This window comes from Acyrthosiphon pisum, chromosome A3 (genome assembly GCF_005508785.2).
Source record: "Acyrthosiphon pisum isolate AL4f chromosome A3, pea_aphid_22Mar2018_4r6ur, whole genome shotgun sequence".
Taxonomy (NCBI): Eukaryota; Metazoa; Arthropoda; class Insecta; order Hemiptera; family Aphididae; genus Acyrthosiphon; species Acyrthosiphon pisum.
In genome coordinates, this window is record NC_042496.1 from 10,673,011 (window position 1) to 10,690,913 (window position 17,903).

Here is a 17,903-nt window from a genome sequence, read left to right on the forward strand (position 1 = left end):
AAATGTGTCACAGATTCAAAGTAATGCAATATTTTTAGAGAAAATATTATGTTATTCATCTTAAATATTCATATGTATAATATGTTATTAATATTATTTTAATATTGTCGGTAAACTCATAAAAATAACTTTGATATGATGGAATCTAACATTTTTTAACTTATAAGTCGTAACAATTGTTTTTCGTGTAATATTTTCTATCTAATAAAAACTAATTACATTGAAATTTTTTAGGTGTAATTCAAAAACGAATAACCATATTAAACTGTAATCCGTACATACTGATTTGTAATATCCAAGTTATCCAAAGAGCCTAACTACCGATAATTGGTATGATAGCAATAAGTACCTACTTTGCTTAGATCTCTTATAAAAAACACCACTTCGTTCGGCGTACGTAGAATATTTTGTTAGTACAACCAACGGACTCAACAGCAATATCGGACTTAATGTCTTCCATATACATAATATATTCTTATCATTAGATATTTGTTGGTATTATTATAACACAAACGTGTTTGTGGGAAACGAAGACGCCACGGAATTCCGGCGTGGCGGCGCCCTCGCTTCGTCGACATCGGAGGCTGTGTGCCATATATATATATTATATATGTTATAATATTGTATAATATAGAAAAAAAAATGAAACGAAAACAAGGTCGCATGTTATTTGTTGTCGTGCGCAAAACCTGCTGCCGTCTATAAGGTGTCGTCGCCGCCTGTTGGGTGGCGTTATATTTTTGTCGCATATTTATGAAATATACGAAATACACGCATATTATATGTGTGTGTGGGTACGATATTATATTATTATGCACCATCTTATAAACGTATGTAATAATAATAATAATAATAATAATAGTAGTAGTGTCATCCCGACGAAGTTTTGAAATCCGTTGACACACGCGCTTTTCGCCAGGACGGTGACGCGCGGCCGACGGACTGAAAATGTTTAGAAAAAAACACGCCGAAACGAGTTATCGCAGCGATTACACGACGACTTTGACAGTGATCAATACGTACGTGTGCGTTTTGGTATTTGATGGTATTTGTTCATAATAATATCGTTATCGACTCCTCCAATCGTCGTAACGCGTCGTAACGCCGTTTGGCGCCAAACTCGGCACGACCATGTTAAATTATTTGCCTATACCTACTATTGTTTTGTGCCTATACCGCGTACCGGATACCGGACATGCGAGTAGCCGGTAGAAAACGGTTACTGTAGTAAGGACGTAGGTATACGCGTTTACCCGGCATGCCATTAATTATTATTATTGACTATTACCTATACAGTTGTAATATCGTAAAGTGATCGTATCAAATTTCTTCGTTTGGACGCACGTGTATCAGAAATCTTTCTCTTTCCACTTTTTTTCTGATGTTACTAAATAAATTAATTGTATTTAATAAAACAGGAAAAACGTGGATTTGTAAGCAGATTCACTGTTTTATTATCACATGATAATAAACATTCAATCGAAACGTCACCGATCTATACGATAATCCGGGCCGATAACAATCTTATAGTTTTATACAGAGTGATCCATTTAACGTAAGACCCTTATTATACGAAAAGTAGATGGTTAAACGATAAAGTGTCTTGCGTTAAATAGATCACCCTGTATAAATATAACACACTTATTTGATGTCAAGAGCTCTACACCAGAATTTACCACTAAGTACATACCTAATATTATACAATTTTAATTTTCCATATTTTTCCATAATTTTAAGTTAAGATGAAATATATCATAATTTCTATGATTTTTAATATAATATTTAAAGACCATGTATTTACATAATATACAATTTAAATACTTAAATATAATATAAACTAATCTGAAATAATATAGTATTAAGTATTTAGCGTTTGCTAATTTTATGAACATATTATATTTTGTTTAGTACAAATTAAATTAGGTTAGATAATTACAATAATTTGAAGTGTCATTAGTTGAAGATTTTATATTCATTTATTTGGTTCAAAATAAATAATAACATCAAACGGTAAAATATAATGAATTTATGAAACTTTACAGTCGTATAATTATATATATTATTATATTTAATATTTTTACATTTTTAAATATTAATGTTTTTTTATTATGCAATATTAAGATATGTAATAAGCAACAATCATAATTTTAGAATATTTGTATTTATTGTATTACTTTTGTTACAAAATATTTTCCGATGAAAATAAGCACAAAACATTATTGAGAAATAAAAACGGCTTTCAAATATAATATGTATTATAATACGTTGAAATATAAATAAATTTAAAAATGTAATGATTGTATTAATAATATATTGTTTGAGTCAGTTAAATTCAAACTTATTTACATAATAGGTATTGCATGTGACATGTGTACATAAACATATTATATTATATAGGCATTAATATTTAAGGCTAATCAATTATAGGTTAACTAATATAGTATATTTTATTTAATTGAAATAATTATAAAAATCTACACAATGAGCATAACATTAAAGAATATGGGATAAATGATAATAATACTTAATAATTATAATAAGCACTTCGATGAAATGTAGTACTGCTTAAACTAATAAATACGCACAAATAATATATGTAGTGGCGCATAGTGATCCAATGTTCAATGTTACCTGTATACATCTTACACATATCAAATCGTATAACTGATTATATTAAAATAAAATATGTGTCCTCATTTAGGTTAGGTACCTATGAATACACCTACACGGTTTCGCGTTGAAGCGTAGAGGACATTTTGTCTAAAATACAACCAACCATGTCCCAAATGGAAAATACTGTTATTTTTCAACGATAAATACATTGTTTGTGACATATACCTATTCAAACTTTAATTGTTATTTTTCATCGATGTGATATATTGTCAACCAAGTGTTATGTAATTTTCTAGTTGGTGAGTGTTAACATAAAAGCGTTATTGATATTTACGGTTCCCACCGTCCAAAAATATATAAGGTCCTTTTAGGATGCTCCAAGGTCCGTCGAGACTGTTAATTTATTATGAATATTTTGTCCAATGAATCCATCCATTTATATTACAAAAAAGAAAACGTAAAGTTTATAGCATGCACAATTGAAGAAAAAAAATAACATGGATAATATGAAATAATATTATATTACTATACTATTCTCTTATTATTCAGATAATAAATTTAAATAATGAATATTTCTATTCTCAAAGTGCCAACCTGTTTAGGTAATATTCGTCTTACCTTAAACTAAACTAGGTACAACTGTTTTAATCATAGTTTACGCAATGGTTACAATTTAAAATAATGTTGACAGAAAAATTATATAAAAATAAATAACCAATTACACCTAAATGTCTTTCACCTCATTAATCTAAGAAATTCATATTTGATTTAGAATTATCATTAAATATAATTTATGCAATAGCATCATTTTAAGATGCAAGTATTACCTTTCTTCTCAATTGTTAGTACAAAAATCGTCCATTCCTACACAAAAACTAATAGATATCTGTGGACAATGGATGTAATTCAACACGTTAAGTGGATTATTGACAACTATGACTTATGAACTATCGTAAAAATATTTTATGTTTTAAATTATTTAATTAGTGAATTAGTTTACATGGTTAAACAGAGAAAAAATGTAAAATACATGGTTGAGTTTAGTACTAACTATGTCTTTACGATAATTTTATAAATCAATGCACTAAAAATCCTATACTCTAGGTAAGTGGGGCTAAATTTATCTAATAATGATTGTATTGAAAACGAGTGCTTGCTCACATTTTTCATGGACTTAATTGCTGGTTTTGCGATTTGTTTTGAATATATGCTTAAAAGTTCAAAAATACCATCATTGTTCAGTTTTGTAAAATAAAAAAAAAGCACACATCATCTTAAAACAAAAAGCACCCGTGTACCAATTAAAATTGATTGGTTGAAAATATGTTTAAAACATCAAATCTATAACTAGTATTATAACAATTGTGTAAAATTAAGAAATCTGATCGTTTTTCAATTAGTATATAATATATAAGTTAACTGAGCTTGATTAACTAAGTTGGATTCAATATTAATAATATGAACAGTCGCTTAGAAACCTAATATATATGTTATAATTATTATTATATTGGCTAGTATATTATGTAAACTTAAAACTAATTTGATTATTCGACTTTACAAACATAATTATTAACTATTATACAGCCGAAGACCAAGACTTTAATGAAAATAAATGTTCTACTTAAATAATTTTAAATTATATTTTTTGAAAAAAATATGTAATTTAAATTTTACCATCCATATAATAATTATACCAATTATTATGGTATATAGTATGTCATTTAGAATTTATTTTTAATGGCATTAACATTATTTGACTTTAAAAATAAGTAAAAACACATGTTCAGTACCTACTACATATTAGTATATTACACTGTTTTAATTAAATGTATTAAAAAATAAAAACTTATTTACTTATTTTATATAAATATATGACGAAGATTTTCCATTGGAGGGTCTCTTCACTTTGTACTCATTGTCATTATTGTATCTAATTATCAATTAAATTTATTATTTAACGTGTGTAACAGGTAGTCTAACCAACAATACTGTTGGAAAACCAATTAGAAATAAACCTATATTCCTTAAATATTTTATCATAAAACTAAAATTCAAAAGTATAAAATATTATTAATCGCACTTTTCATAATTATACGAAGATTAACTGCATAGGTAGATTATTTTTATATAATTAACAAGAAACAACAATGTTTAAATTAATATAATATGTGAATAAATGATAAAAAAAATCACTAATTAGGCTTTATTTTAATACTCCTGTTTTCGATTATTATTAGAAATGTATAACAGGTTTTAAACCATAATTATAACAAACCATAATTACAACAAAATCAAATACTCGTGAAAAGCCGTAAGTAATAAAGAAATAAATGTTTTATGAAAAGGATTCATGGTTTCTTGAAATAACAAATTACAATTTTCGGTAAAAAGAATGTACTATACAAGTTGTACGTGTCATGTATCTGTATTTAAAAATATGTGAATTGTGATAAAATATATTCTAACCAAATTGATACTCGTACTTACTCTCGGTATTATATTTGAGGATTTGACATACAATTTTCGTCCCGAGTAGCTGAGTTTATTATACATTTTATTTGAAAGCTTTTTAACTGTACATACTCATTATTTACTGTTCTTATAAATTTTATTATACCTAAAAATATCAATAATACTATTTTAACAATTACGTATTCAACTAATGTGATAGCCAATTACAAACTAAATACCTACTTATTTTTTTAACATTTAAAAATTTGCATGTCATAATCCATTTTCAATAATACCTATATATTATGCAAAGTACATCTAACTAGACAAGATATAGTTCAAGAATATTCTAAATATAAAATCGTACGTCATACACCCCAGCCATGTTTGATGGGGAGATGATGTTAAGGTATGACCCCATCAAACGTGATTAACGTTGCGAGAGATTGATAAATTTTACGATTTTGTGATTTCTATGATGTTAGAGAGTTCTTTAATATTAATTTTTTATAGTTCTTATGCAGAAATATTGAAAAAGTATTGTATAATTTATGTAATTGTTAAAGATATTGTATTGCAGTCTGTAGGCGCCTATGTTAAAAAATTACTCTTTAAACAATACAAAATTGTTTCATAAAATTTAGTATTTGTAACTTTGTATTATTTCTAAAAATATCATTGGCAACACGGCTCAAATATGAGGACACGTGAAAACCACTTATAAGTAGTAATTTTTAAATACAACAAGTAAAATATCATAGTGTTATGTAAAATACATCATAAAAGAAACTTGTTTGAATTTATTGTGAAAATCGAGTAAAATATTATACAACTTTTCAATAGTAAAATTTGTCAGTAGTCGGTAATCATTACATTAAAAACACTATAGTATACTTAATAGGTAGGTAATAATAAAACAAGAAAGGTATGACGAAATAAAAAATAACTAACAATTAATATACGTTTATAGTTTCAAATTGGTATGCAAATTCAACTACAAATATAATTAGGTAAAAAAAATAGGGTTAGGTTCAACATATTTTATCAAAATCACAAAAACGTAATAATTATGTTTTTTACATCGCCGCTTATAAGTAATATGTAATTACTAAATATTTATCGTAAAAAATATCCACGCAATTAAATTAAAATCAATTCTAGTAATAATATATTACTTACCTAAGAAATTAAATTTATATTATATATAAAATAAAGTAAAGAAAAGAAAGAAATCATTAACACAATACTATAGTCTGTAATAACTATATGATTATTTGTATAAAATAAAAATTGCCTATACAAAACTCCTTCTATAGTTAAATATATATATATATGAATTTTTTTTTTTAATAATTATCGGGCAGTTCACTTTAAATACATAATAGGTAATACATTTTAGATTTAAGAAATCAATAAAATACAATTATTACACTATTATTAGTTACTACACCGATTTTGAACCAAAATATCTAAGATTAGTATCCAGACCCGATCATATTTTATATAATATGAACTAGGTATGAATATAGACTATAGTGTAACCAATCAAATTTGAGTACCATCAATTTCGATCATTGTGGTATGCACTTAATTTTCTCCTGAGTAATATTAAAAAAAAAATCTATTAACAGGCTATGATATTCAGATTTAATATGAGTGATACACCATACATTTATAAAATAAATAGTTATTGAAGTACCTACGATCATGATTACTAGGTACTTAGTGCTTCAATTTATTGCTTACTACAGTTGTTGGTTAAGTTATAAAACGTAATAAGTAATAACTTCATAGTAGGTATTAAGTAAATATAATAACTTATATAAGAATATAAAATAATATTCTAAGTGTACATTTTATATACATACATAAATCCAAATTATTAAATACTGACAATTATTGCTCCGATGATAACCAAAAATTTAAAAATCATCAAGAATATGTATAAATTGATAAAGTAACAACTTACAGTATACCTACCTATGATTCGAGTTTTAATATTTAAAGTTTAGCGATTACAAAATGTCGTACAAAATCGAACATCTTTCACAATATAAGATGTGTAAATATACATCTATCTATACCTCTGTTTTCACTTGAATCGAGTTGAAAACGTGTGTTTGAAGGAATAATAAAAATAATAGAAGCATCGTAACATGGAGTTTACCTAATATAATTACATATATTCAGGTTTCTCTAGATGTACCTAACTCATATACTTATTCAACACCTGATATAATTTATTATGTTGTATAATATTTTAATACTTATATTCACCATCGTATAATATCTACAGTATACACAATTTACACAAAACTATAAAATATTAATACAAGAAATATTATTTTAACTTCTACATTGACCAAACCTAATACCAAGATAACATTTACAATTTAATACACTTTAAGACGATTAACATTTATATGACAAATTATTTACCAAGTACAAAAAAACAAGATACACGATTTATTTAATGAAGTCAGCATTTATATTTATGTTCTTAATTCTTATATAATTAAGTTATGAACATATTATAATATTATAAAGGTACCTAGCTACCAATAATTATTCATTTTCGATTTTATTTTTAGTATGGGTACAATAGTTTCCTATAAGTAATTGTGTATATTATTGTTCAATGTCCGATGTCCACAATAACAAATTACCTATACCTACAATATAATGGCCCTTCCGTTTATTGTTGTCAGTTGTCAGTTGTCAGTTGCCACTGTGGTACACTGTAAACTGAATGTGTCAAACCTTAGAAATACAATACTAAAAACATGTCATTTATTTTTATTTTTTTGTAACCCTAGGACTGTGTTATAATAAACTTATTTATGGATCATATGATTAACTTTCAAACATAATATTATCTCATGTTATTTCATATTTGATAGATCGTGCGATGCACATATTATGTAAAATTATTTCGTTTTTACTCTCCATTAATTCAAATTTGAATCCAATCAAAACAACACCAAAGAGCCTTTGATTTAAATAATATTCTATTTATATTTATATTTTTCGCTTTAAATGCAAATCATAATTAATAACTATAATAAGGATTTTTCTGTTTGTGAAATAGACATTGTTTCATTTTATATTTTACCTATACACTCTTCGCTCTCGTAACAAGAAAAAATGTAATAAGCAATAAGCATGTAACTAACAGATAAGTTCAAATATCATGACTCAAGTAACCAGAAAGCGTATAGTCGCATTATTATAACGTATTATCGTGTAAGTTGGTACTCGTATATTATATATTTACACGAAAAAATACGTACGATGTTATATGCTTCATATTATACATATATATATATGTATATATATATATATGTATATATATGGTCTGAACTTCACATTACAACATTGTTACATTGTAATAATATACTTATATAACAACACACATTACGGGGGGTTGAAACCAATTAATGTAACAACCATAACTAAATTACTGGTTATTATTATTTGTGTTCGCGAATAATTATTATTAAGGAGTGTTTGATTGAACAAACGTATCTATCTATTTACTTCCATTAATTACTCAAATTTCGCTAATAATTTTTCTCATAAACACTGCAAGTGAAATTCCTTAAGTATGATGTTTTATATTGTATTATTGAGGGCATCGAATAAATTCACTTTAACATTACCGAGTACCGACCAACCCGTTGCTTTTTCTGACAGAGGAACGATACAACCGTACAATTCTATGGTAATCTAGCCAATGATTGCTTTTACATTTTTTTAACGATAGATGCTATTAAAACTCCATTAACCTACTGCAGTATACTTAATATATATATACAATTAATCAAGAATTATATTTAGAATACAATATAATATTATGTACCACTATCATTTTCAAACATATTATTATAACGATATGACCTATTAAAAAGATTTTCAAAATCGTATTTACGTGGGTAGTGATTTTAGTTTCCCGTTATTTTTCAACAGTCTTAAAATAAATCTATTTGCAAAAATAAATCAGCTTTTAATTTTTTTTTTTTATTCACATTTGTTTTTCGCAACGTAGGTAGGTAATCAAGAATCGAAGTGCAAAGTGCCACGTAGAAAGTTTCCCTAGTTCTATCAAACCAAAAAATAAGTTATTGTAATCTGATCGCTCTACTAGGTATGAGAGTTTTGACTAAAGCGTGTTTTGATTAGGTACTCTTAATTTCTCTTTCTAGCAGTGCCGTTGACATGTGAGCACCTGCAGCGCGTGCGTAGACGACCCCGCAACCCGCGTACAACTACTCAAACACTAATAATTAACGACTAAAGGTTAAGTTAGGTTGCGCCCCACATATTAAGTTGGAAAATTATTGGTTTGGATTAAAAAGAATCTGAAAAATACACCACTGAAAACACGTCATATTGCTGAAACTGAATTTTTATTGAGTCATATTTCTTTGGAATCGTAATCCACTTGAGATATTAAAATATTATGTCCGAAACGAATTCAATCGGAAACGTATTTTTATGGATAATATTGTTTTGGAAACATAATATGTCGATGGAACCATAACATACTTGTTAATGTTTTGTCGGAATCATATATTTTCTAAGAAACTTATTTTCATGGAAAATATTTCGTTGGGTTACGGTTCCAAAGAAATACGATATTTGCAGCAAAATATGTTTCTGAACTTATATCATTCCAACAAAATACATTTCAATTAAATATTTTTCCAAAATTATATTTACTGTTTTAATTTCAAAACGCATACGGTTCCGAGTAAATAAAATTCAGGAAAATTGTTTTCCGAAGTTTTACGTTCCAACCAACTATTTTCCAACGATATAAAGCCCTCTCAAAAAAGTTCCAGGTGGTGGCGAGAAGATATAACATATCGCTTGGGCCCCACTTATTAAATATGTATGAACAGGCCAGTTATAACAAAATGCAATACATATTCTATAATCCATGAAGTCTCGGAAAAAATGTAAAACGATTTTGAACAGTTATTATTTAAAAGCCAACCTAATTTCGAATATTCTATTTAAAAACGTCATTGTATAGGTATCATTGTAATGATTGTATGCAATTCAATGGATCATAATAATATCATCTGACATTCTGACATGTGGCTCGTTACGGTCGAGGCGTAGGTACATGTTCTACGACAACGACGAGTTCTGGTGTGAGTCGTGTGACTATCATTTCGTCGCTGTTTTCGATTTCCCGTGCAACGAGTCTATTCTCTAAATAATATTATAATATTGAACAATCTCATGACACTTGTATATTATTTAATCGTCGATCTTTTTCCACCATAAAGTCATCCCCTAAAAACCACCATCGGTGAAGCAGTATGTATTGTGCCAAGCACGACGCCCGATCGTGATCTGAACGACTGTACTCATAAGCCCCAAATGGAGTATTAGTTTTGATGGCACTTGATGTGCTCACCAAAATTTATGCAAAGTTATTCACAAAATGAGACCATGGGGAAACTGTTATTCTATAGACTGTCGATTGTAATGTCGAATAAATGTATAACTTATATGCAATTTTTATTCTCGCACGGTTTATAAAAATATACATGGAGCGAAAAGGGTAAATAATCTAATGTAGAGCTTATACCAAGTGCAAAGTCAAACAAATTTCATTTTTCACCAAATAAATCGCTTTCGTGCATCGCGTGCCTATGATCGAACATCGGTTTGAAATGTACCATAACATACCGTTCTTACTTCCATATGTACCTACCATATAGTACCATATGGTGATCGCCGACTTGACTCATATCACCCATCACACAATAATAACTTAATGAGTAATATTATATATTAGTGACCTACCCTACCAGATACCAAATACAGTGACGTGGTAACCACACGTATTTTGTAGTGACTGCCTGATTTTTTTATCGGATGGATATATAGGTCCGATTGTGTGAATTCATAACACTATGATGTTATATTAATTGTGTGAATAGCTTTATAATTAAAGTTCAAGTAATATAATAATAATTAGTAATTACTATAGTTGCTATAATTTCATAGGTAACAACCGAATGTAAAATAAGGCGAAACAAATATAAATTTAACGCATATGTGATAAACAATTTATAAAAATAGGTACCTATAATATAACGTATAAGATTAATAGATTATATTATGTATATATATTTATATAAGGAATGAGTATCTTCATAATTTTTGTGGGCCACTAATTACTTTTTAAAAATCTTGCAGGTCGCATTTGTAATAAAAACATATATGAAATTATTTGAAAATTTAATAAAAAAAAAATAGATGCTATGCTTAAAATGAGTTCGTGAGCCTTAAATAAAGACATTGCAGTTCCGGGTGGAAGACTCCTGATATAACTATATATTGGCGGGAGAGTACTCCTAAAAATCGTTAGCCTGAAGTATTTAAAGTTTTAAACACTTTACCTCGCCACTGTACCTACCTCTGCGACGACGGGTAGCAGATGTAGGTATGCTAAGTGTACGTATTATAACTTTACGGTGTCATGGTGGGGGTGAAAGGGAGCGGTAAAACGACGAAGAAGACGACGACGTGGTACGCTGGGCAAGTATGTGTGCAGGTGAGCTCTGCAGTGCAGCGGGGAAAATTAACAGAGCGGCTAGCCAATGCGCGTGTTACTCAGAGAGTTTCGTTGGATAAGACACGGTTTTCCAGTCACTGTAATCTTTCGGTGTGAGCTGTACAGCACGCATATGTCATTGACGATCAAAAGCACCGTATAAAACAACGGACCCACCGATCGCATGGACGCGGTCAAGCTGGAGGCCAAATGGCCACCCGACAGGAAGTCCACCATCGAAGCATCCGAGTTTGGTATCTACAAGGAGCCGTCCGACGGAAAACGCCTGCGCACCACTGACAAGGCCACCGGATGTCTTCTGGTACTATCCCTGATCGCTGCGGCCGCTGTAGTGGTAAGTAATTCAACAATCCTACATATTATTATATGATGTAAGTTATAAATGTATGTGACAAGCAAGATATAACGATATAATATTAAGTACACCTATGTATTGGTTTAAACTATGCCTATGGCCTACCACTATGCTATAAATGATAACTAATAAGAAAAAAATTGAGCATTTCATGCAATTACCCTTATTCTCGATTCGAAACTAAATTTTTGAAACAGATTTATGTGACAGGTACTTATATAAAAGATCAGTAATTATTTAATTTTAGTTTTTAAGGATTTTATGATGTCAGAACGTTTAGAATAATGAGTAGGTACTCTACTTGGTTTTTGTAATGGCACACCCGCACACGTATATGCATATTCAATTTCAGTCTTATCGCACTACCATTTTATAGCGTTATGAGTCGTTTTCAAATACAAACAAAACATCAATAAGTATATGTTTCACGCTCAAGAATATGAATCTTTAAATGATAAATCTTTAAACACCAATTATTGGGATAGAAATGGTTAATGAATATTATCCAAAACCATCTATTGATTATTTGCCTGATGTAATTAAACTCACTGAGTGTAATAAAATTTATAAAATCCTGTTCCTTGCACATTATTAAAAGTAACTGTGTAGAAGGATTATGTGAATGCCAGTATTGAATCTCATAATTTTGATCAATCAAATTAGATGCTACAAATTTACATAAGCTTACAGTTTGTCGCGAATCCCGGGCTGAAAGTACTAACAACACATATTACAGTTCTATAAGAATAATAATATGTTTAAAAACTTCATAGAAACTAAGCCGTTAAAATAATATTTTATTTTATATTTGCATCCGTTTCAACTAAGAAAGAATATAATTCCTAAAATAAAATTACTTTATTAAGCACTTAAGGTTATTAAGAGCCATTTTTAAATTGAGAACGTTTAAAAAGGAGCTCCTCTGAGATTGATGATGGTTTCAAAAAATATATGGTACCTACCTTACATTATTAATGAACACATCTTGTTTAGCAGTGAACTGTTATAATTTCACAGTAAGTTTTTGATACGTTTACAAGTAGTTACACGAATAGTGCGTACTAATCGAGCCGTAAACATTATGGTCACCGAAACCGCGTGCGGATATGATAATTATAATCAGATAGGTATACTTTCGGTGGTAATTATATCAAACTACGTTTAGAGTTCACAACATTTTTATTTTATTTAGTTTGTCTGAGTAATTTGTCGGACACGCACTCTTGTTTTCACCGCGAAAGCGTATGGTTTTTTCATCAATTTTAGAAAACCGAAATCAAAACTTTAAATTAAGAATAAAATAATTACAGTTCGTTATCTCACATCACATCAATATACACCAATAAACACCAATGTACGCAGCACCGAACTTATTTTCCGCTTTGTAGACGGGAATCATAATAATAGATATACCTAACTATTAATTCGGATTGTATCGCGTTAATTACACCACAAATCAACAAGTATTATTGTATCGCATAATGTAAAATACGTATAGTGAAAACGAAAGTGAATTTCTATGCGTATTTTTAAGTTATATATTATTTGTATGAGTGTGTGTACGTGGAAAAAGAGAAGATATTTTATCTGAACATAAAATTACGGAATACCTTTTAAGCAGGGTTGACTTGGCAAAATCAAAGTAGGAGGACTCTGCAGTTTAATTTAAAAAAAGTGCGACTCCATCACTTCTTAAAAGTTATTGAGCCGTATGGACTCAATTTAAAAAAATAAAAAATGCAAGTTATTATATTATTTTACATAGGTATTAATTATTATAATTTATTGATCCACGGTTATGGAATATACTTAGGGAATAAAAGACAAATTATGATGATATCTACTGCATTTTTATAAAATTGCAGAATGATGAAGTGTCCCGTGCATCGTTCCCCTAAAAATAATAATAGATTACGCTAAAATTTCTGAAAAATTAGTTGAAAGTGTGTTTGTTTTAAGTACTTCTTAAAAATAGTAATAATAATTATCAAAAGATAAAAGGGTGCCTTAATATTAGGAGAAATTATTAGTTTCAAAATAAAACTAAAAAATAATATACATTTAATTTATATATTAAAGCTGCTATTGCGTGTTTGCGTCAGTATAATCTTGTATAGTAAAATATTCGGAGTAACTCCAGTTCTGAAAATGCGTCTTTCAAAATTACGATATGTGCATAACTGACTTCTATATGCAAGTGTATGATCTATGACAAATTACTAAAAATTTTTAATTTTTGTTAAGATTAATTTATTAATACCAATTACCTACATTTCATATAAATTATATCTTATTGGAGAATATTCGTTTATAATATAATTTAAAAGTTTAATTTTTAAATTAATATGATAAATGTTGTTTTTTAGCTGTACTTCTCGTTCTATGATTATACAGTTCCAACAACTCAAGGTGCGTCTACTGGACCAATAGTTAATTACGCAAAATATGTAAAAGAAAGAAATACAATGACTACTCAAATGGTTAACCGTCCAACAGATGGATTACTGACCTCAGTTCTAGGTGTGCAAAATGCCGAAAACTACACGGCACGTGCTTTGGCGGATGACGTAGATATCACCAAGAGGTTTGACGACGGTAAATTAGGAAACGGTAGGCACATGCGTTTGTATCCGCAGCTGGCATCCCAACATCCGGAGTATTTATCCTACGATTCAAATTATTGGAGAACTGATTTAAATAAAAATAGTAAGCTCGAATATACCGATTCTATATACGGGTTCAATCGGAGATCGGACTTTCCACAATTGGCGGCTTATCGAGCGCCGTTCCCGCCAAAAAGCATCTTGGACGTAATGAAGTATGTGACTGGGGCCCCTCATAAGGCAAACATTCCGGAATACATGATAGCACAAGAATCCAAACCTCATCGGTACTATCCTATCCGACCGGCGGAAGAAGTCAACAGATTCCTCCCGGATGTAAATACGCCAAGTGCCAATTTGAGAAGATTCCGCAACAAATTTGGTCCGCCAGTATTCTTGACACCACCTATCATGTCGTTCCCGGATGACTTTATGAAGCCACCTGACCTCGATGCCCGTTATTCGATGGACTTCGAGAATGACATTCCTTTAGACCTTACACTACAAGAAGGATCAGCTAGTGTACCGTCACATACCGGCGTAATATTCCGTCCACCTTTTAACGACGGTTATCCTGTACCAGACTCTCCAAAACCGAAAAAAGTTAAAAATAAAAGAAAAAAGAAACCAATAAGCGTAATGTTAGACATCTATCCATTATCGGATAGCGAACACGAAAATGAACAAGGTTAGTAGTTTAAAATTATTTATATTGCCCAAAATAATATAACTATTTTTTTAGATTTATAGACAATATTATTTGAAATATAGTTTAGTAGAAATTTACCACATGAAATTTATTATTTTCTTATAATAATTTGAACTTAAATTATAATTACAATATTATAAAAAAGGATACTATTTTTTTTTAAATAATGAAAATAATGATTATTATAATTTAATAGTCATAAATAATAACATAATATATTTCTATAAGACAGTGGTTCCCAACCTTTTTACCACCATGGACCACCTCGACAATATTTTTTAGGTCACGGACCACATCAATTTTACAAAAACTAGGAAGACTTTTTTTTTTTTTTTTTTTTTTATTATTATGTAATATAAATTTATAAATAAACGCCGTCGGAATCACCAATGAGTTACTACCTTCTTCGTTGGAAGTCGAGAAAAAACAGTTACAAATTTTAAATCACGCCCCAAAGGAAAAATGAAATATTTTTAAATTTTATAGGTATGGCTCGCGGACCACCTCACGATGTCTCGCGAACCACCGGTGGTCCACGGACCATAGGTTGGGAACCAGTGCTATAAGATATGCAAATTAAAAACATAACATAACTAAACTGAAGCATTTTATTAAACTGTTTCCATCAAATTGAAATATATATTCTAGCTTCTAGGACATCTCATTTTCTACCATTTGACATTTTACCTTGGAAATAGAAAATGTTATTAAATATTTTATGTAGGTATATTGTATTGAGCAAATAATTTCAAAATTGATGAAAAATAATTAGCTTATGAACAATGAACATTTATTGTTTTAGAACCAATAAACCATTAATTTAATCAATAATTAATACTGACGAATTAAATAATGGTTTTAAGTGTACTAATATATATTGATTTGATTTAGCTGAAGAAGAAGATGAAGAACGTCATTCTGAGATGATTACTTCGTTAAAAAATAATGTTCTGCACTCAGATTCAGATAAATTATTGTTTAGTTTAAACTTATTTCCGAAATTCAGTGAAGGTGGACGTAGAATGTAAGTGTTACAATATATAATAATATCACATTAATAATATTGAAAACAATATGAATAAAAGCTGGTAAGTGGATATCGCTCTGCTGTACCGTACGTTACAAGTGGGTTACTGTATAATGGATTTTATTAAATTTGAATTCAATGATATCATATCATTGTACATGAAAAACGATTCTAAGCGGAGATGGTTTGTCAGTCTAGATATTTTATATTGTTATTATGTTTTATTATAGCCTGTAAGTTGAATTAATATTATGAATAACGACAAAATAACTGAAATCGTTATTTTTATTTTTATTTTTATTCGTTTCTATGGTGGTTAAACAAAGCATTAAAAATTAAAATCTCATTGTTAGTGGTTTTTTTGTAATTTGTCTGTGGTTTTTCCCATGGCATTAAATAACTATTGAGAAAATCTAAAAATGACCTCTTTAAAGTACCATCTTGATCCAATTTGCTAAAAAATAAGATACTATATGTTGAAATTAAAGCACTCCTTCTAGTACACATTTTGTATACAGAACAAAAAATAATAAAATAAAATAAAATAAACACCATTGTAAAACCACTAAGAATCTCCGCTCAGAATCTAATAAATTCAAAAACTGTAGGATAAATAGTAATTTTGAAAGTCTTGTATTTCAGTATAATCAACGGTTAGGAAGTTGGGTACCTATTGATTATATATCTATTTTTATACTATATCTGAAAATGTCAAAGGGTGGAATATTTGCCTTGAAAATATTTTTTTACTCAATATTTATAAAAAAAATTATTTTGGCATTGCATTTGGTGAAAAGTGTACCAGTAAAAATCAGCTACCTACCTATTTGATTTAATCATACCTTTGGTTTAGACATAAAAAAATCAAATCTTTTTTTCTGCCATCCCTGCCCATTGGTGCCATTAACATGATATATAATTACGATTATACAATTATGTCATTGGAATTAAAAATCTAAATAATAACAAAGTATATTATTTTTTTTTTTAGTTCTAAAAACGTAAAGTACGAAGAACAAGATGATCATAAGCCAATTATTCATTTGACAACGCATAAACCATTACAAGGTAAAAAAAATCGTATAATATTTCAATTTTTTTTTTAAATTTATAAAATAACTATTATGATTTTTCTAGTAGACAAAGGAGAAAACGACGAAGATAAAAAACTATTTGAAGATGAATATTCGTCGGAATCAAAAAATATAGCAAATATATCAAAAACACAATAGTGCAAAACTTAAGACTTGAACTAAAATAATTGCATTAGGTACACATAATTAATACAAAAATTATTTTAATTTATAAACTATTATTATAAGTCTGTGTAGTTTTTATAAACCAAAAATAGATATTAAAAAACTATTTCGTTTATTATAATAATTATTTATAAGTTATTTATAAGATCCGAATACAAAATTGTTTGAACAATATATTTTATGAGAAAAAAATAACTATAATATTATCATTCTCTATATTAACTCCTGAATTACTATTGGGACAATCAATTCAAAAAAACATTGAAGTTGTTCAATCTCGTGTAATCAGCGTAT

General features: G+C 28.6%; 1 protein-coding gene across 2 annotated transcripts; it reads left to right on the top strand.

Annotated features, from left to right (window-relative positions):
- Positions 1-11,270: 11,270 nt before the first annotated feature.
- LOC100574670 lies at positions 11,271-17,672 on the top strand. Of its 2 annotated transcripts, none has more exons than XM_003243319.4 (5): positions 11,271-11,990; positions 14,378-15,302; positions 16,215-16,347; positions 17,342-17,418; positions 17,488-17,672. In XM_003243319.4, exons 1-5 carry the CDS (start codon positions 11,820-11,822, stop codon positions 17,580-17,582), a joined length of 1,401 nt encoding a protein of 466 aa, XP_003243367.1. In that variant the 5' UTR covers positions 11,271-11,819; the 3' UTR covers positions 17,583-17,672. The 2 variants fall into 2 exon arrangements, with proteins under 2 accessions (XP_003243367.1, XP_016658532.1); XM_016803043.2 differs by having other exon boundaries at positions 17,491-17,672.
- Positions 17,673-17,903: the final 231 nt, after the last annotated feature.